The sequence below is a fragment of the Sapajus apella genome, unplaced genomic scaffold, assembly GCF_009761245.1.
Source record: "Sapajus apella isolate SASKATOON/1434 unplaced genomic scaffold, GSC_monkey_1.0 scaffold8, whole genome shotgun sequence".
NCBI lineage: Eukaryota > Metazoa > Chordata > Mammalia > Primates > Cebidae > Sapajus > Sapajus apella.
In genome coordinates this window covers 1,241,208-1,261,089 of record NW_022436948.1, presented here as the reverse complement: position 1 = coordinate 1,261,089, position 19,882 = coordinate 1,241,208, and the positions used below count along the sequence as shown (strand labels likewise).

At 59.3% G+C, this 19,882-nt stretch overlaps 1 protein-coding gene across 3 annotated transcripts in view; it reads left to right on the top strand.

The window, feature by feature from the left end:
- The first annotated feature begins 3,378 nt into the window (after positions 1 to 3,378).
- Positions 3,379 to 19,882, top strand: part of COL18A1 (collagen type XVIII alpha 1 chain) — a 54,392-nt gene continuing 37,888 nt past the window's right edge. For all 3 annotated transcript variants that reach the window (XM_032276710.1, XM_032276709.1, XM_032276708.1), the window contains exons 1-2: positions 3,379 to 4,028; positions 15,226 to 15,770. In XM_032276710.1, the coding sequence (XP_032132601.1) occupies positions 3,410 to 4,028; positions 15,226 to 15,770 (1,164 nt within the window). In that variant the 5' untranslated portion in view covers positions 3,379 to 3,409. The remainder of the gene's footprint in view (positions 4,029 to 15,225; positions 15,771 to 19,882) is intronic.

The window sequence follows — 19,882 nt, the reverse complement described above, 5'->3', positions numbered from 1 at the left end:
GACTAGGGCACTCGCCTGTGTCACCCAGGTTCCCTGCACCCCAATAAGGGGCCTCACCTGTCCTGTTGGCTCTGCTTGATCAGGGCCGTGGGCCCTCTTCCTCCTCAGCTTGGCTCCTCTCCGTGTGAGCTTCGTCACGGGCCTCCCAGCCGCCCCATCAGAGCCAAGCGGTCCCTGCCTCCCTGCAGACCCCAAGGTCCCTCATGACCACGTGGGTCCTCCGTCTCTAACAGGCTGGGGGCTGCACTCCCCCCAGGAGGAGCCGAGGAAAACTGCCAAGTGCTGCTCCTCCTGCCTCAGCTTCTCTGCTCCCACCACCAGAGGGGAAGAGGCCACCCTGACCCTGGTCCACACTGCTCATGGCACCGCCTGGGCACACAGACTCCTGGACGTGGCCATTTACCCGGAGCTGGGCAGGGGCTGGGGAGGAGGCCTGGATCCCTGGCTACACTGCTGGCAGGACTTGGGCGACACCAGGGTGCTCTCTCAGACTGCAGGCACATGCTGAGTGTGCTTGCCTGTGTGTGCATGAGTGTGCATGAGCACCTGTGAGTGGTCATGTGAACAGGCATGGCAAAGCTGGATATGTGCACGTGTATGTGTTGATGTGTGAGCATGTGTGAGCTTGTGAGTGACTTCACATGTGACACACGGCATATTGAGCATAGGCACATGTATGTGTGCTGTGTGTGCATGTGTAAACTTGTGTATGTGAGTATTCACGTGTGACATGCATGGCATAGCTGGGCACGCATATGGATGTGTATGTGTGTGCGTGTGTGAGCATGTATGTATTCACATGTGACATGGATACAATAGCTGGCATGCATATGGACATGTGTGTGTGAGCATGTGTGTACGTGTGAGCTTGTGTGTGTGTGTATTGACATGTGACATGGATGGCATAGCTGAGCATGTGTATGCATGTGTATATGTGTGTTCATGTGTATGCATGTGTGTGTGAGCCTGTGTGTGTGAACTTGTGTGTGTGAGTATTCACATGTGACATGGATGGCGCAGCTGAGCATGTGTATGTGCATGTGTGTGTTCATGTGTGAGCTTGTGTATTCGTGTGTGACACAGATGGCATAGCTGAGCATGCATGTGTGTTCATGTGTGAGCATGCATGTGCATGTGAGCGTGTGTGTGCATGTGTGATCGTGTGTGCGTGTGAGTATTCACATGTGACACAGATGGCAGAGCTGGGCATGACGTGCATATGTTCATGTTTGAGCAGGTGTGTGTATGCATGTGTGTGTGTAAGCAGGTGTTTGTGTGTGAGCACATGTGCATGTGAGTGACGTGTGTGAGGAGGCTCACGTAGTAGCCACCCTTGCCAGGTGCTTCCTGGTGGGAACCAGATCCCAGGGGCTGAGCTGCACTGGCTGGGATTTCCAGGAGAAGGCTGAACGCGTGCTGCTGCTGAGGAGCTTGGAGGAGAGAACCCCGGATGATGGACAGGAGTCTCTCAAAGCACCTGAAGGTGGAGGGTCCTGGACAGTGGGCTGGAAGGGTGAGGTTGGGAGTTGGGGGCGGGTGAAGGGTGGAGGGAGCTGGGCACCCTGCAGATGCCAGGGTGGCACTCGGTGCAGTGGGGCTGCCGCCATCCTCCAAGTGTGGCCCCAAGGGCTGGAGCTGCTGTCCTCCACTGCCAGCCATCATCAGTCCCTTGCACCTGACTCTGCCCAGGAGCTGTATGTTGGGGGCGTGAATGCAGGGCCAGCCCAGCTGGCCAGTGACCCTCTGAGCACAGAGCCTTTGGGAAGGGGGCTGGGGGCATCCCCCACAGGTGGAGCCCAGAGTTCTCTCCCTGAGATGTGATGGGGGCGAGGGGGGCGGTGTCTGGAATTTCTGTTCGGAGACTTTCCGGAGGCGTGTTTAGGCACAAAATCCCATCAGCACAGTTGGTTTCCAAGCAAGGAGACTGTTCTCTGGGCATCTCTAAGATGATTTTGAGCAGTGTGGGGATTCGTTTTGGGAGCAAGGCCTCGCTGAGACGACGTTTGCTTGTGGAATGCCAATGCCTGCCCTCGAGAAGACGCTGCGCTCAGCTGCTTGAAGCGAGTCAGGGTCTGACGCAGCCCAGCCCTGCCCTGGGGACAGTTGTCTGACGGCTGCTGGGCATCCTGCCCTGGGGACAGTGGGGACAGCTCAGGACAGGTTGTGGGCCTGTGGCATCACAGCTGCTATCGCTGCTCCTGACCTCAGCCCTAGGGGAGGGTGGCTGCGACACGTCACACAGCCCGGACGAGGCAGGGTGATGAGGGACTCTGGCTGGGGGAGTGGGCATGCAGAGCCCTCAGGAGGTAGACTGTGGTGAAAACTGTGGGCTAGTGCGTGTGAGAATGTGCACACATGTGAACATGTGTGTGTGAGCATGTGTGTGGTAATGTGTGTGCATGAATGTGAGCGATCACACCTGTGTGGGCTGCCTGGGTTCCCTCTGGCTCCACCTATAATGGCCTCCATGATCATGAGCTAGGTCCACAGGCTTGTGCCTCAGTTTCTTCATCTGGAAAATGGGCCGCACATAGGTCCTCAGAGGGCATAGGGCACACAGCACCCACTGCTGTGCAGCCACCCACACGTCACAGCCCCGTGGGTCACTCACTCTTGGACTCTTCTGTCTAATCAGATCCTTTTGTGGACGGGGAGACTGAGGCAGGGAAGGAGGATGCCATGGTCCCGGCCCGTGCGCTGAGCATGGCCAGAAGGCAGCATTCCTGCCCCGGCCCCGGCCCCAGGCTCTACTGTTGCCGGTCTCCTGGGCAGAAGGACAGGAAGGGCTGAAAGGGACATAGTCCCAGGCAGGTAAAGCCCAGGCTTCAAGGGGAGGCACAGCCGCTGAGAGGCTCCAAGCCCCTCCCCGGGATGTTAGAACTCGGGCAGCCGTTGCAACAGTGGAATTGGCATCGCAGCAAGCTGAGCATTTGTTCAGTTCCAAGTTTACCATAGGCACAATAACTCCATGCCAGGCATCTCTGGGCATTCCGGGTCAGAGGGGGAGCAGGGGCTGGGGGCCACTGCCTCGGTGCCCCTGGGATGGGGTACTGGCCTGGAACCCCCTCCAGAGACTCAGCAGCCCTGCCCAGCAATGCCTAGTGGAGCACGTTAGAACCGTGTGGACACTGAACACAGTGCCTCTCTGTCCTCATGGGGCCCAGGGCTGCTGCGGGGCCATGGGGAGGAAGGTGCGAACCCTCGGGTGCTGGAATCCTCGGGTGCTGCGCACCTTGATTCCAAGGCTGGTGCCTTTTTTTCTTCTGCAAGAGTGAAGGGTGGGAGACGAGCCACCCAGAGGCTGGGAAGCCTGTCTGGGGCGGGGAGGGCAGGAGGGAGGGAGCCTGGCTGGCTCCACCTCCAGGCACAGAGGCCTCCCACCGCCCTCAGCTCCAGCTGCACAGCCCCAATGGCTCCCGACCCCAGCGGCCGCTGCGTCCTGCTGCTGCTCTTGGGCTGCGTGGTGGCTGCCCAGGCCGACCTGCTGGACCTGAGCTGGCTATGGCCCAGTAAGGACACCAGCCACATAGCTGCCACAGTCCCCAAGCCCACAGCAGGCCCCACCACGCATGTGGCCCCGCAGAATGGTTCCACGGAGCCAGAGACAGTCCCTGGCAACCCTAAGCCACCCTCAGAGCTGCTGGAGGGTGGCCAGGACACCCCGACTTCTGCTGAGAGCCCAGACACACCGGAGGAGGACATTGCCGGCGTTGGAGCCGAGATCCTGAGCGTGGCCGAAGGCATCCGGAGCTTTGTCCAGCTGTGGAATGACACTACTCCCACTGAGAGCGTGGCCAGGGCGGAAGCGCTGGCCCTTGAGACTCCCGTGGACCCCCTCGCCCTCCCTGGGCCCTCTGATGCCCCCCGGGAGAATGGGACCGCTCTCTGGCCTGGTCGTGGCGCTCTGAGCTCTCCAGGCCCCCACACGACCAAGGCTAGCACCCTGCCTGCACCCACCCTCTCGCCTCCCTCCCTGGGCAGGCCCCTGGCACTACTCACGGGGCCCCCAGGGCCGCTGCCGTCCTCAGGTAGAGCTTCTCTCTCCTCCTCGCTGGGCAGGGCGCCTCCCTGGGGAAGCCTCTCGGATCTGGATGACCAAGGACTCTGGCCCGCCGCCTCCGCTCCTGGCCCGCAGCTCCGAGGCCCTGACGTCCGCCCACGCACGCCTCTTCTGCATCCCCTGGTGATGGGTTTCCTGGGCCACGCGGCCCCCTCTGCCTTCTCCTCTGGCCTTCTGGGCGCACTGTCCCAGGTCACAATCACCACTTTAATCCGGGACAGCGGTGCTTGGGTCTCTCATGCGGCTGACTCTGTGGGGCCTGGTCTCACTAATCACTCTGCCCTGCTGGGAGCGGACCCAGAGGCCCCCTCCGGCCGCTGCCTGCCCCTGCCGACCTTTCTGCCGGTCTGCGGCCGCCTGGGCTTCTCGCGTTCTTGGCTGCCCAACCACCTCCACCACAAGAACGGCGAGCAGGTTCGGGCCGCAGCACGGGCGTGGGGGGGCCTGCTGCGGACGCACTGCCACCCCTTCCTTGCCTGGTTCTTCTGCCTGCTGCTGGCACCCCCCTGTGGCAGGGTCCCGCTGCCCGCCCCACCGCCCTGCCGCCAGTTCTGCGAGGTCCTGCAGGACACATGCTGGTGCCGCCTGGGGGTGGGCCGGCTGCCTATTGCCTGTGCCTCGCTCCCGACCCAGGAGGACGGGTACTGTGTGTTCATTGGGCCGGCTGCAGGTAACTGGCCGGCCCCGCCTCCCCACCCTTTCCTTTTGTCTTGCCAGGTAAGCTCAGTCGGGGCTGGCGTGAGCCTGGTACAGGCTCCCCCCACACCGAGTCTCTGCATTCAGGGCCTGCGGCCGTCAGGAGGTGGGAGAGCTGGGAGGGGGGCTCCCGTCTGGGGAGGAGGCTGGGGTCCAGACAGGAAGAGACCTGGAGGAACTGCCACTGACGTGCCTGGGCCAGCGGCTCCCTGGGTGTTTTAGTGCATTTAGTCCTCACCATGGTCCCGAGATACCTGCAGCCCCAAGTCACAGAGGGGAAACTGAGGCATGGGGCAGTGGCAGGACTCGCCCCAGGAAGCTGAGATTCCCGCCCAGGTGTGGCTGCGTCGTCCTTCCCCCTAAGCTTACAGTCGGATGCGCTTCCTGGGAGCCCCGGCGTGCTCAGGCTGTGTGCGCTGCTGCGTGGCAGTGCGGAGATGCTCACAGTGCGGGGAGGGAAGTCCAAAAGGCCTGTCCTGGGAGGGAGCCTTCCACGTCCTCCTCCCCAGCCTGGAGCACACCACCTCCTGCTGCAGTTGGGGCTGCTCCTGGGCCTGTGGAAACCTGCCCCATCACCACGTGGCCTGGCCCTGTTGCTTAAAGGTTGTTTGGGGAGCAGGAAGAGGCGGGAAGGGGGACTGTCTTTAACCTCCCCAGGGGCAGGGGCAGCCCAGGAAGGACCCCAGCAGCTTCCTCCTCTGCGTTCAGAGGTGGACGGGGCCCCTGAGCTGTGCCTGCCCCATTTAGACTTTGCCTGCTGTGTGCACCCGGCAGCCTTGGCCAGGAGGGGCCACCCAGAGGCTGCGTCCCTGCAGGGTAAGGGGCTCGGTCTTCTGCTGTCCTTCCTGTGGTGCTGAGGGGAAGTGGCCTTGGTCCTTGCCCTTTGAGCTTTGGGACCAGGTTGGTGGGGGCTGCTGGTGGCTGTGCCAGACTCCCAGGTGGGGGTGCCTGTGGTGGAAATGTTGGTGGACATCCACCTGCCAGGCTCCGTGAGGGATGATTCCCCTGGAGTTTCAGTTCAGTGGCCATTTCTGTCAGCAAAGCTCAGAGCCTCTACAGAGCCAGTGCAGGGTCTATGATGTGGCCGGGTAGCCACGGATAGGGGAAGGACAAGTATTGACAGCAGGTGGTCCCAACCCACGTGGGCTGGAATGGAGGGGGAGGCGGTGGGGAGGACTCCGTGGGGTCAGGGCTAAGCCCTGAGGAGGGTCATAGGCACTGCTCTGGGGGGGCCTGGTGTGTGCAGGTGTGGGGGCCCTGGTAGATGTGCCCCAAAAGCTTGGGGCTGGAGCTCTCCTGAGGCAGGGGGAGGCAGGGGCTGTGCCCGAAGCTTAGATGTCACCCCCAGGGCAGCTGGCACTGCCGCAAGCAGGCAGATTCCCGCGTCCTTCTCATGGTCCGTCCCTGCAACACCCAAACTAAGCAAGCAGCAGCTGCCTCGCAAGGTCCCCCCTGCCCCACGGCCACAACCCACCTGGTGGCCAAGCCCTGTTCCCCACCGAGCATGGGGGGTGGCAACCCTGCCCCTGCAGGAGCCGTCCTACCTGGAGGGGAGGGCCAGTGTCACGGAGCCCTAGCAGGCTCGAGCATAGCCCACTTCGTGCTGTGCAAGCCCACAGAGGTGGACAGGCCAGTGGCCGGCTGGGAGGGGAGACGCCAGGCCTGTTCACCTGACCCTGCCCTGGCCTTGCCCACTGAGACTGTGGGATCACTCTGAACAAGAGCCAGCCTCAGGAGGGTGGCGGTCTCCTGGCGTCAGGCTCAACTTTGTGGCTTGGGGGCTGGGGTCCGAGTGGGCTGTGAGGGCGAGGAATTTCTGTAACCGCAGCTGGCCCGGTTGGTGGCGTGGCCTGAAGGGGACTTTTCACTGAACATCTGGACAACTTGGCCAGGCCCCTGTTTGCGGGAGGCCATATCCCAGGCAGGGCCCTGGGTACTTGTCCATCTGTGTTCATGGCCCACCTGGCCTCTGGCCAGAGGTGAGCCTTGGGCCTCATCAGGGAGCCCCTTCCCAGGTGTGGCCTGGACAGGAAGGTCCTGCTCCCTCTTCTGGCCTCTCAGCTCATCCCCAGCCCAGGCTTCTTTCTGCGGTGAGCCCTCCTGCTGGGCCCCCGTGTTGGGCTACACACCCAGCCCTGGGTGAGGGGCAGGAGGAGGAGGAGGAGCCCAGCCCCCCATGTTGGTGCCTGACCCCTCACGGCTGGCTGTGAGGCCCTGAAACTGGGGGTGCTGGGCTGTGAACATGGAGGCCTCAGTGGCATGTCCAGGCCCCAGGGTCAGGAAGGACATGCCCCCAAGGGGAGGGAATCGGGAGGCCCTGCTGCCTCCAGCCCTGCTCCATCTCCGGCTCCCCCTCCACCTGGTCTGGATACTACACTGAGTGTCCACCCCACTGCTGCCCCGCCTCCAGAAGAGCATAGGGTGCGGCTGTGCTGGAGCGTGGGGGGTGCTCAAAGGGAGGGTGCACCCGTGGTCAGCACACAGGCAGGGACCCTGTGGAGGGTTTTACTGTGTTGTGGGCTTGTCCCTCAGGCCCACAAGAAGGGGAGTGAGGCCCCCACACAGGAGAGGGAGGCTCTCCTTCCTGCACCTGCCAAGGGTGAGTGAGCGGGGTTTGGACTTGGGCTGCCCAGGACACTGCCTCCAGGAAGCTCCTGGGCTGTCCCCGTGGGGCTCTGTGACTGACAGAACTCAGGTCACGAGGGCTGTGGGAGCGTCACCACACCACAGCAATGGGTGCTGGCGCTCTGTACTTTGCTCTCTACGCCCCTCCTGAGCCCTCCCAAACCCTTCCTGGCCCCTGGGACCATGGCAGAGGTGAATGGTATTTCTAAGGAATCCTACAGACGGGCGGCCTCTGACCTGGGAGGTGGGTATTATCCCTGTTTACAGGTGAGAAGCTGAGGTCTAGGAAGGGCAGATTCACCTGCGTGCCGCAAGTGTGGCTAGCAGGAAGCGAGCCTCGAGGAGGGTCCGGTGGCCTGGCCCTGGAGCGCTCTTCAGCATCGCAGCTGATGCAGGGCTAGGAAGCCCCCAGCCAGGGGCACCCGGAGACCAGCAGGTGCCTACCCTCATGGTGCAGGCCGTCTGATGAGGGGCAGGGGCCGGTGCTGGGATGGACAGTGTCTGTGCACAGAGTGGGGATCAACGGGGCCCAACTGCTACTAGGATGCTCGGGAGGCAGGTCTACACATGCCGGCCAGGTCGCTCCTCTCAGATGCACAAGCCTCATGATCTTGGCAAGTGGCGCACAGGCCCTGGGCTGGGGCTTCTGTGCTCCCCTGTCTCCACCCCATCACTGGATGTTTGGAGGTCAGTGGGAGGCCACGGCAGCCACAGGAGCGCATGTGGTCACATCACCACAATGGCCCTGAGGGGCTGTTTCTTCGTAGCTGCTCCCTACCTCATGGGCCCACCACTGGCACACAGGTGTCTGTACACGGTGCTTACCTCTTGCTCTTTTAATGAAATGTAGAACTTGAGAAAATGTTCCTGTACCTTAAAACGCTTCAATTTACTTGACGTTTCCACATAACTTTGGTTGAAGGAGAGAAGACCAGTCCGTGGAGAACAACATGCTTCTCTCTCACCGTTTGGCACCTTACAGGTCTTTTTTGATGATGCAGGCTAAGCTTCTCATAGATTTTCCATGCCTCCCAGATGCACCAAGAGTGACTCAGCATTGAACTGCTGCTGTAGTGTCCAGGGCCCACCTGTGCCTGTTGGGTGCCGTTGTCTGTGGCTTCAAGATCTTGTGTGATCCTGAACCAGACACAGAACGAAAAGCACAGCATTCCAAATGGGGCTCCCTGCCGGTCCTTACATATATTTGAGTTTCATATATGTTTAAAGTAGACAATGTTATGATTGCCATAGTCAAGCTAGTTGACATCTGTCACTTCAACTGGTTACCGCTGTGTGTGAGCGTGGTGAGCACACTTACGAGCTGCTCAAGCTTCAAGTGCCGTGTGCAATACGTATTCTAGCGGCAGTCACCATGCTGTACATGAGACCTCGAGAACTTACTCGTCTTGCGTAACTGAAACTTTGTACCCTTCAACCAACAGTCACATTTCCTCCTCTCTGTGAGTTGGCCTGGGCTGTGCCCTGGTGGCATTCCCAGATAAACAAAAGCAAAGGGAGTAATTGCCTCTAGACCTTCCCTGCAGGAAATGGTCCAGTACTCCAACAGGCAAGATGAAAGGACACCATTGCCTGTGCATGGAGTGGGGTGCAGCTGTGCCCCATTGTACCCCACTCTGTGCATAGGTACCGTCCATCCTGGCGCTGTCTCTCATCAGATGGCCTGCACCATTAGGGTGGATGCCTGCTGGTCTCCTGATGTTGCCCTGTTGGGCACTTGCTTGTTCTGCATCTGCTGCAATGCTGAAGAGCCAGGCTGCTGGGCCCCCTCGAGGCTCCCTTCTTGCCAGCCACACCTGTGGCGTGCACACACATTTGTCCTTCCTACACCTCAGCCCCTGACAACCACCATTCTATGCTGCTCCTGTGAATGTGACCTTTTCAGATCCCACGTGTAAGTGAGATCATGCACTATTTGTTTCTGTGCCTGCCTTATTTTCTTTAGTTTAATGTCCTCCAGGTTCGTTCATAAAAAGTGCAGTTACAAACTTGTTGCGATACTGGCTTTATAGTTACTCTTGTGTTTATGTTTTTTGAGACCTTTGTTTCTTCATGTGACTTACTGACTAGGACTCTTTTTCATTTCACCTTCTGGACCGTTTCCAGCAGGGTAGGTCTAGTGCCAGTTAACTACCTTAGCTTTTGTCTATCTGGGAATGCCAATTTCTTCCTCACTTTTGAAGGACAGTGTTGCTGGATGTAGGACTCTTGGTGAACAGCTTATTTTTTTTTTTCTTTTAGTACATTGAATATATTGGTTCACTGCCTCTGGCTTCCAAAGCTTCTGATGAGAAATCTGCTGATAATCTTATTAAGAAGTCCTTGTATGTGATCACCTGCTTTTTTTTTTTTTTTTTTTTTGCTGTTTTCAAGATTCTCTCTTTGGTTTTTGAAAGTTTGATCATAATGTATCTTGGTGTGGATCTCTTTTGAGTTCATCTTACTTGGAGTTCCCTGAGCTTCTTGACTGTTTATATTAATGTCACTCATCAAATTTGAGAAGTTTTCAGCCATTATTTCCTCAGATAGTCCCTCTGCACCTTTTCTTTTTCTCTTCTCCTTCTGCAGCTCCCACAGCATGCGTGCTTTCTTGTCTCTTGATGGTGGCTCACATGTCCCTTGGGCTCTTTTCACCTTTCATTCATCTTTTGCCTTTGATAATTTCAATTATCCTATCTTCAAGCTCATTGATTTATCCTTCTGTCTGCTCAAATCGCCTTCCAACTCCTCTAGTGATGTTCTTAATTTCAGCTGTTGTACTTTTCAGTTCTATAATTTCTTTTTTCTTTTGAGGTTTTTACTCTTTATTGATATTTCCATTTTGTTCACACATTACTTTCTTGACTTTGACAGTTGTTTTAAAGTTTTTGTCTAATGGATCTGCCCTCAGGTCTTCTGCAGGAACAGCTTCTGTTGATTTATTTTTCTCCTTCAATGTGCTATATACTTTATCACTTTGTGTGCCTTATGATTTTGCTTTAAAAAGCGAACATTCGAATTCAGTAATGTAGCTTTGGAAGTCAGTTCTCGCCCTTCACCAGCATTCACTGTTTCTGTTACTTTAAAAAGAAATTGTCTCTGTGCCAAAGATCTCCCTGAGGTGTGAACGTCGGGTCTTCTTGGGTCTTTCCCTGGGTGCGTGCAGCCACTGTCTAATTTTCCTCTTACGTGCTGCTGTTTTTCAATGTCCTCTTCTTTAGTGTTTGTGTCCCAAAGGAGAAATAAGAGAAAAATGAGGGAGAAAAAACAGTGCCAGCCCTCCAAATCCCCTTGAAGTCACTTCAGCTGGATGGGGAAGCTTGCAACCACAGAGGGGATGTAAAGTGATGGCCCCAGCTTTCTGTCTGAACCTCCCTGATCCCACGCAACCTGATGAGACCACAGGTTCTCGACATCTGCAGGGCAGGGCCCTTTTTGCTGTCCTGTTTCCCACAGCTGTGTGGGTGCTGCTCCTGAACACATGCATGGCACCTGCTGTGGGAATGGGGGTGGGTGTGAATGTGCAGCTGCCACTGTGCTAAGAGCTGCACATTCTAAGAGCTAAGAGCTGTAGCGAAATTAACCACCCGTCATTGTCCAAGCCTTCCTTTGGACGTTGCAAACTTTCAGTGGACTCCAGAGTTGCGAAAGAGTTCTGAGACAGATTCTGCCCCTGCACTTGTTAATTGGTTGGGGAGATGGATTCCTGGCGCTTTCCATCTGCCATTTCCCAGAATACTCCAGAGTCATTTTCAAACACGTTTCTTTCCGTCAAGAAATCAAGTCTTGGCTGGGTGCGGTGGCTGATGCCTGTAATCCCAGCACTTTGGGAAGCCAAGGAGGGGCAGATCACCTGAGGTCAGGAGTTCTAAACCAGCCTGACCAACATGGAGAAACACCGTCTCTACTAAAAAGACAAAATTAGCCAGGCATGGTTGCACATGCCTGTAATCCCAGCTACCCAGAAGGCTGAGGCAGGAGAATCACTTGAACCTGGGAGGTGGAGGTTGTAGTGAGCCGAGATTGCGCCATTTTATTCCAGCTTGGGCAACAAGAGCGAAAGTCTGTCTCAAAAAGAAAGAAAAATCAAGTCTTGAGCAGCATCGTTGTTGTATCATGTGCAGGTGTCCAGCCTGTATGCCAGCCAGCTAGGTCAAGTGCAGGGGAAACTCCCTATGGGCACCTTGGCTGTGTCCAGAGCTCAGAGACTGGAGCTCTGAGAGAACTGGGCTGGAGCCCAACCCCGATGGAGCCTCTAGCTCTCAGGAAGAGACACACCTCTGGGAGTGGAGTGACCACGTTTCCAGGTTACTCAGCCCTGGGGATTGAGGTAGTGGCCTGGCACTGGGGCAGGGGCGGATCCCACAGTCCCTCAGTGGAAGCCCCAAGCCCCCCGTTTTCCTCTCTTCCTCTTCCCGGGATGGGATTTGGGAGATGAGATCTTCCTGGTGGCTGGAATCTGTCCCAGAAGTCAGCAGCTCACCATGGGGCCCCAAGGCTCCCTAAGATAAGGCAGACCCTTGGTAAGACCCCAGCTGCACATGAGGGCGCGGAACGCAGCTCCCGAGCCCCATGCTCCGTGGCACCTGTGTGGTCAGGTCGGGGCATGTGTATGTCCCTCCATGGGTTCGCACCAATTTGCATATAGGTATGTAGCTATCCATTCCAGCTGTAAGAAATTGCCGCAAATTCACTGGCTAGAACCACCACAGATGTCTTACCTTTCAGTTCTGCAGGCCAGAAGTCTAATACCAGTTCACTGGGCTGAAACCAGTGTTGTCAGGGCTGGGTCCCGCGGGGGCTCTGAGGAGAAAACGTTTCTTGACTTTTCTAGCTTCCAGGAGCTGTGGGGGAGGGTAGGGGGCCAGGCAGCTTTGGATCTCATCCTCAGGAGCTTTTCAAAGGGGCAGCAGAGACTCCATGCCCTGTGCCCCGGGGGTCAGGCTGGGCTGGTTCTGGGGAGTGGCTGGAGCGCCTGGTGCTGAGTACAGGTGGGCGTCCACGGGGTGCATGTGTCGGTGGGTCTCTGAGGGTCTGCCCTTTGCTTTGAGGCCACGGCGGCTGTCAGGGATGTGGGACATTGTGTGTGACCCTTGAGGACTGGCCTGGCTGGAGCCCACTGCCCTGTGGGAGGGTGAACATTGCTCTGGGTGGATCCAGGACTGGCCTGGCTGGAGCCCACTGCCCCGTGGGTGAGCACTGCTCTGGGTGGAGTGCCCACTTTGGGGAGAGGGAGGGTCTTGTCCCTGGAGGTGTTCAGACAGAGCCAGGGACAGGATTCACAGGAGGCCCCCCAGCCAGGCCGTGCAGGGTGAGGCTAGGGGTGAGGGTCCTGGGAAGTCTGGCTTATGGAAGAGGGGCTTTGTCTCGGGAGCTGCTGCGGAAGGAATGGACCTCCTGTCCCACTAAGATAAGGGACCCAAGGGAGGGGCAGGGTCAGTGGGCACTGGTGCGGGAACAGCGGAGGGTGTCTACCAGAGGCCCTGCCCCTCGCCTGTGGGGAGGATGCCGGCTTCCCTGATGGTCCTGGTGTTTAAAGGGGCCTCTGTTAACACACACAGGTCTCCAGAACCATCCACATTTCTGGCTGGCCTGATTCCTATGTGGGAAACAGTCTTGAACAAGGCAAGCGCCTTGATCCCAGCAGGAGGGGCCGCCCCACCACACCCCACTCCGGAAGGCTGAGCTCTCAAAGCCAGGCTCTGGCACTCGCTGTTTGGATTCCGGAGCATCTGAGACAGCTGGGCCCGTGCCTTGGAGAGTGGAGGCTGCGCCATTCTCTGCCCATCCAGCATCTTAGGGCTGGGCATTGGGAAGCTGACTTCTGAAGGGAGCCACCAGGAGTGTCATGGAGAGGAGACGGGACAACTTGGGAAGGGCTCGCCTGTCCTGGGGTCCCTGGGGCCGCTGGCATAGCGTGCTGGTGGCTTCCAGCCCAGGAAGGTGGCAATAGCCGCATCCTGCTGTCCCAACTGATATTGGAATGTTCTAGGAAGGGTGGCAGGGAAGTTTCTCGAAGGTGAACTCAGGGGCATCTGGGCGACAGTCTTGTTTCCTGGTGTTAGCGCTACCCTGGCACGGACATGTGGGGCCTGGGCACTTCTGATAAGAAAGGATCATTGTAACAGCTGCCGGGTCTGAGGGGGACGTGACCGCTGGCTCCTAGAGTCCAGACTCCCTGTCGGGACCCCTCTGCCGCTAGCTTCGGGGCGCAGGCCAGGCTGCTGTCCACAGAGGCCATTGTCCACTCTGCACCCAGCCCTGCTTCCTGTCGGCATGAGGGTGGGGCCCACAGGGAGTCCAGGCCGCCACACTGCCTCGTGCTGGAGTCAGGGCCACGTGGGGCAGTGATGGCTGCTGGAGGTGCCCGCGGGCGGGTGTCTGCGCTCTTGTTTCCTTTATGTTCTGTGTTCTGTGAGCTCTTTGGAGGCACTGCTTCCCTCGTGAAGTCCAGGCTCAGCACTTCTCCCGTGTCTGGCCCCAGGTCAGCCTGGCTGTGGCAGGTACATGCATGCACACGTATGTGCGCTCACCCCCGCCTGCCTCAGGACACCCAGGCGTCAGCAGCCCCTTCCCACAGGAGCACTCAGAAGGAGCCAGCCTGCCGCACAAGTGTCCCGGGGTGCCCGTCACACTCTGGTGAAAGCAGACCTTGTCCAGCCTCTCTGGTGTCTTGGGAGGAGGCCTTGGGGCAGGGCCCTGGCCCAGACTGTGGCTGCGAAGCCTGGGCTCTGCCTGGCACAGCGGGTGTGCTGAGAAGTGACTGCCGAGCAGGGCATGTCCTTGAGTGGGTGCCGACTCCCTCCATGGGCAGGAAACGAGGTGTGAGAATGCCGGGCACCACGGCTGCGTCTCTGGCGTGGGCTCCCTGGAGAGGAATGGACAGGGCTGGTTCTGACTCTGGGCTACTGAGTTGAAGTGAGGTTGCTCTCAGCCTGGGCAGGAAATAGTGGAGTGAGTCGCTGCGCCCATAGCAGCGAGGCTGGTGGGGAGACTGTGGTGCTGGCAGGTGCGCCAGGTGGGCTGCCCCTCCCAGGTGTGATGGTGGCCCTGAGGGAAAGCAGCACGGGGGTGGGAGCCACGGCTTGTCTGTGCCACAAGATGCGTGGCCCAGTGGGTGAGTCCCCGACAGCGCTGGGTGAACCCCACCCGATGTCTCAGAAGCCACGCAGACCCACAGCCAAGGTGGCCTCTCCGGGCCAGGCCCCACCTGCAGGCTCTGTGCTCCCATGGCTTTGTCCGCCGTGCTCCCGCCATAGCTGAGCCTTGGAAGAGCATCGGGGTGTGGAGCCAGTCTCCTTCCTTCCCTGCAGTGGAGCTGAGGCTCTATGGTGGTGGCCAGGCTGGGGTGCCGGCCGGGGCTGCTCTGGCAGTCTCAGAGTGGGCGGGCAGGGCACAGGGCCGGGAAGGGGGCTGCCAGCGGGCCACCTGGCCACTGTTGGCATCCGGCCCAAAGACGTAGGCCAACCCCTCGCAGCTCCTTGCTCCAGCAGGGGTGCCAGCCAGTCCCTGGCACCTTCTCCCCCGTGGCTGCGTCCATCCCTGGGGTTCCCTGCTTTGGGCCATGAGCTCAAAGCAGGGAAGGGGCCCTGTGGATACCATGGCCCCTGAAGATAGGTTTCTGCACGGAGCGTGCCCGTCGTTTGGGTATGAGTAAACCAGGGTGGCCGTTGAGTGGCCGGTGGGTGGCTGAGCCCAGGGGATCAGGGCAGGCTGCCAGGTGTGTAGAGAGCCCTCCCAGACTCAGTTTCCCCTTTATGCCCCTGCTGGCTGCCTCTCCAGGCTGCCTGGGTGGCCCCCAGTTCAATCCCGCGTGGCCACCTCACCGGGTGTCCTCCTTTTTGCAGAGAGCGTTGGCGAGGAGGTGGGGCTGCTGCAGCTCCTCGGGGACCCCCTGCCCCAGCAAGTCACCCAAACAGAAGACCCCGATGTCGGGCTGGCCTACGTCTTCGGGCCAGATGCCAACAGTGGCCAGGTGGCCCGGTATCACTTCCCCAGCCTCTTCTTCCACGACTTCTCACTGCTGTTCCGCATTCGGCCAGCCACGGAGGGCCCAGGGGTGCTGTTTGCCATCACGGACTCAGCACAGGCAGTGGTCTTGCTGGGCGTGAAGCTCTCTGGGGTGCGAGACGGCCATCAGGACATCTCCCTGCTCTACACGGAGCCGGGCACAAGCCAGACCCACACAGCCGCCAGCTTCCGCCTCCCCACCTTCGTTGGCCAGTGGACGCAGTTAGCGCTCAGCGTGGCTGGTGGCTCTGTGACCCTCTACGTGGACTGTGAGGAGTTCCAGAGAATGCCGCTCACTCGGTCCTCACGGGGCCTGGAGCTGGAGCGCGGCGCCGGGCTCTTTGTGGCTCAGGCAGGAGGAGCGGACCCTGACAAGTTCCAGGTAACCTTCACTGTGCCGTCGCTGGGGGACTGGAGCAGCTGGGTTGGGGTGAGGTGGGGGTGGCCACTGGGACAGGGACGGAGCTGCAGCCAGAAGAGGAGAGCCCCCACTCAGCTGCGGTCAGCCCTGGCCTCCAGCCTGGGCCTCTGGGTTCTTGGCCGGCCTGGCTGGGGTGGCATTCACGTTCTTGATTCTCTGGCTCCTGGGCCCCCTGGAAGGGTCACCCTGGGCTTCTGTGGTTTCTCTGAGACCCTGAGGCCCAGCCCAGGTGGGACCCTTTGGATGACCTTGTAACTAGACATCCACCCCAGCTGTGACCTGGAGATCCCCCCATGCCTGTGCCAAGCCCCGTGGTGAACTGGGGCTCCTGGTCTCTGACTGGCCGGTTGGGGAGTGGGGACCAGGCCCAGCCCCACGCCTCATGGCCCCGAGGAGAATGAAAGCCGAGGCTCTTGTTAAAAACGATGAATGATCCAGAGCTGGCAGCAGAGAGTGTTGACCTCAGCAGGGTCCCTGTGGTGGACGCACACCTGCCGGGAGCAGGTGCTCAGCGTGGCCCTGCAGCTCGGTGCCTTCACAGGGTGCACAGCCCCAGGCTGCTGATACTCCACGTGTGGGTGGGATGTCCCCAGCGGCGACGGCACATGGCCGTCTCCACCCGAGTCTCCCTGGGAAGTCCCTCCAATGGGCCTTCATTTCTTGGGGCCAAGGGGGTGGACAGAGCTCTAAACCAAGGTGGGGTCTGGGTCCAAAGCCCCCGCATTTCTGGGAACTTTTGGCTGGGAACAGCCACGTGGGTGGCCTCAGCTGAGGCCATCTCACAGTCCCCGAATTCTAACATTCAAGCTGGCCTGCAGCTGCGACGCCCCTACCCTCGTGGTCCACAGGGACAGAAGGTTAATTATTGCCCAGACAAGGGCTGTTTGTTTGAAGTTGTTCTAAGTCCTGGCGTCTGGGGGTTCTGACAGCTGACCTTGCACCTTTGTCAGGAACTTTTAACCCCGATTGCACAGGAGCCGCTAGGATGTTGACACCAAACTGGGCTTCTTTGTTTTCCCTTGATCACAAGCATGATTACTGGGAAAGAGGTCAGAGTCCCCTCCTTGTGAGAGGCCATGTGTTGTGTGAATCCCCTGGCGTTTCTTGCTTGGTGGAATAAAGTCACCCGCGTGCTGCTGGCCTGGGTGGGGTGCTGAGGGCGGCGTGCGGCTGGCCTGGGTGGTGTGCTGAAGGCTGTGTGGGTTGATCTATGTATCAGGTCCCTGCAGGCCTCAGGTATCAGGAGCTTTCTCTTTGGGTCTTAGGTGAGATTCTAGCTGGGGAGGGGAGGAGCATGCGTGTGTGGAGAAGAAGAATTGTTTAGCACAAGACTTTCTCAGACTTCTGAATTGAGGTTCTTGGGAAAGAAACATTCAAGTTGTGTGACTCACACATTTTGGCAGAAATAAGCACAGAGCTTTGGGTGCGGGGAGGAAACCGACGATTCCTCCTTGTCAGCCTCTCCACGAGCCGCACCACCCCCGATGCTGCCACGGAGGGTGCCTCGGACGCCCGACCTCGGCTGGGTCCGACAAGCCCTCTGTGGCTTTTATCGTGTCTCGTCGTGAGCATCCTTGGCTGTCATTAGCCGTTTTGGTTTTCCTTCTGTCAGCGGCTTCTCCTGGGACCTCACGCCCCTCCAGCTGCCACTGCTTCCTGATTTCCAGGGCTCCGAGGCCGCAGTGTGATGGGAAGCATTTTCCTGCTCTTCCCTGACACAATGCCCATGATCCCTCCGTGTGTGATCTCCGGATTTCATAACTTTCAGTCCCAAGTCCCTCAAATATTTGCAACGGGCCTGTGGCTTTTGCACTAGTGCGCCTGCCCCAGCCCTGGAGCCCCTGGGCACTCACAGGCTCAGCGCTCCTCTGCCCTCTGCAGCCACCGCCCACCTGGGTACCCTGCAGCCCTGTGCAGAAGGCGCTGGCGACCTCGGGCTCTCTCAGGACTAGAGTGCTCTGGCGAAAAAGCGTGGCGGCCGCCAGTCGGGTGTTCAGGGCCTCGAGGGCCTCTCCGGATAGTGTGTGTCTGTGTGGGGATCGATGTCAGGAATGCCCAGGCCTTCCCCTGCACCAAGACCACCCAAGATGTACCCCAGCCCAGGCTGCCCAGTGGAGAAGCGCAATGTTCTAGAATATTCAGCGCCCCTCCCTGCAGTGTGAAGCTGAGAATCACTGGTAGTTTCTGAGGGAAACCTGTGCTCACCCAGGAGTCCAGGGGTTCCACCCCCTATGCATGAGTGCACACGCATGTGCATACATGATTTCATGCTTGCATGTGTGCATGCACTCATGCATGTGTGCCCACACATTCAGGCCCCACGCCAGACCCACACCCAAGCCACCTCAATGACCAGACCCCATAGGCCCATGCAGGGCTGCTGCACCTCTGTCCCGAGGTTGTCCCTTCCCGGCTCTGCCCCTCCCTGGGTTCCCCCACAACCTCGGCCTGGGAAGCTGGGCTGAGAGTGGCCGGGCCTCGCTCTGACCCGGGCTGTTCCAAGGCCGCCCGGATCTCCCACTTGCTGAGGACTCTGCAGGGCAGTGAAGACAGCGGCAGAGCCTGCACGGGCTGGGCTGACAGCAGGGAGGCCTGAAGGGGTGGCTGAGGCCACCACAGGGCCCTGTGCAGACACCTCCCGGATGCTGTCTGCGCTGGTCTGGTTGAAATGGGGGCTGACGGCACCCATTGGTGGGCACCCTCGGCATATCCGAGCACTGAGAACGCCCTGAGGAGACACGTTCCAGTGACTTCCTGGCTGCCCCCCATCCCCCGGTCGCGGCCTCCTTCCTGAGGTGCAGTTGCTCACAGCCTGGGCTCATTCCACGTCAGCGCTGGCTGCATTCTCCCCGGACGCCCCGTGGGCTGGCTACCGTCTGAAGCTTCCTTGGGCACCTCGGGGTCTGTGCTGGTCCCACCCAGCTGCACCAAAACTGTCCGGAGCTTCCGATCATCCTGGGCAGACCGGGAGCGAGTGTGGCCAGGGAGGCGCTCCACGGCCACAGTGGACACAGGATGCCCTGGGGGACTGTGGAGAGGGGCCCCGGAGCTCAGCCTGCAGAGCTGAGGCTGGATCTTCCTGCCACCGAACCTCCAGCCTTTCACCTTCTGCATCCCAGTGGCTGCTGCTTCTGCCACCTTCGGGCACCAACCCAGTGATGGGGAGCAGGGCGTCCCTCAGTGTCGGCCTGTGATGGCCCCAGCACGCGCCTCATGCCGTGAGCTCAGCCCCTAGTCGGGGAGCAGGGCGTCCCTCAGTGTCACTGTGCCTGTGATGGCCCCAGCATGCCCCATGCCGTGAGCTCTCCATGTTTGTCGGCAAGAGGAGGAGACCCTGGCAAGTTGGGAATCGGCCTGAAATTGTTGTGAAAATTACAGAGCTGTGGCATGTGTGGCCCTGTCTCCCCCACACCAGGTCCCCAGTCGCCTGCCAGAGCACACCTAGGTATATGTTCCAGCACACTCACTCGCACAGACACGCACACACGCTCGTACAGGCACGTGCACACACATGCATGGGCACGCACACACACACTCAGGCACGCACACAGATGCTTGTACGGGCACGCACACACATGCTCGTACGGGCATGCAAACACACCCACAGACACACCTACAGGCATACACACACGCACAGGCACACACATATGCATCGGCACGCACACACACACAGGCATGCACACGCGCACAGGCACACACACACAGGCATGCACACAGGCACGTACGCACACACACAGAGGCACACACACACACAGGCATGCACACACACACAGGCACGCACACACACTCGCACAGGCACACACATGAACCGGCACGCATGCACACACACAGGCATGCACAGGCACACCCACCCACAGGCATGCACACACACAGGCAGGCACACATACACATTTGCACAGGCTCACACTCATGCACAGGCACGCACACACGCACAGGCACGCACACACAGGCATGCACACACACAGGCACGTGCACACACACAGGCACACACACACGCGCACAGGGACACCCACCCACAGGCATGCACACACACACAGGCAGGCACACACTTGCACAAGCACACATGAGCACAG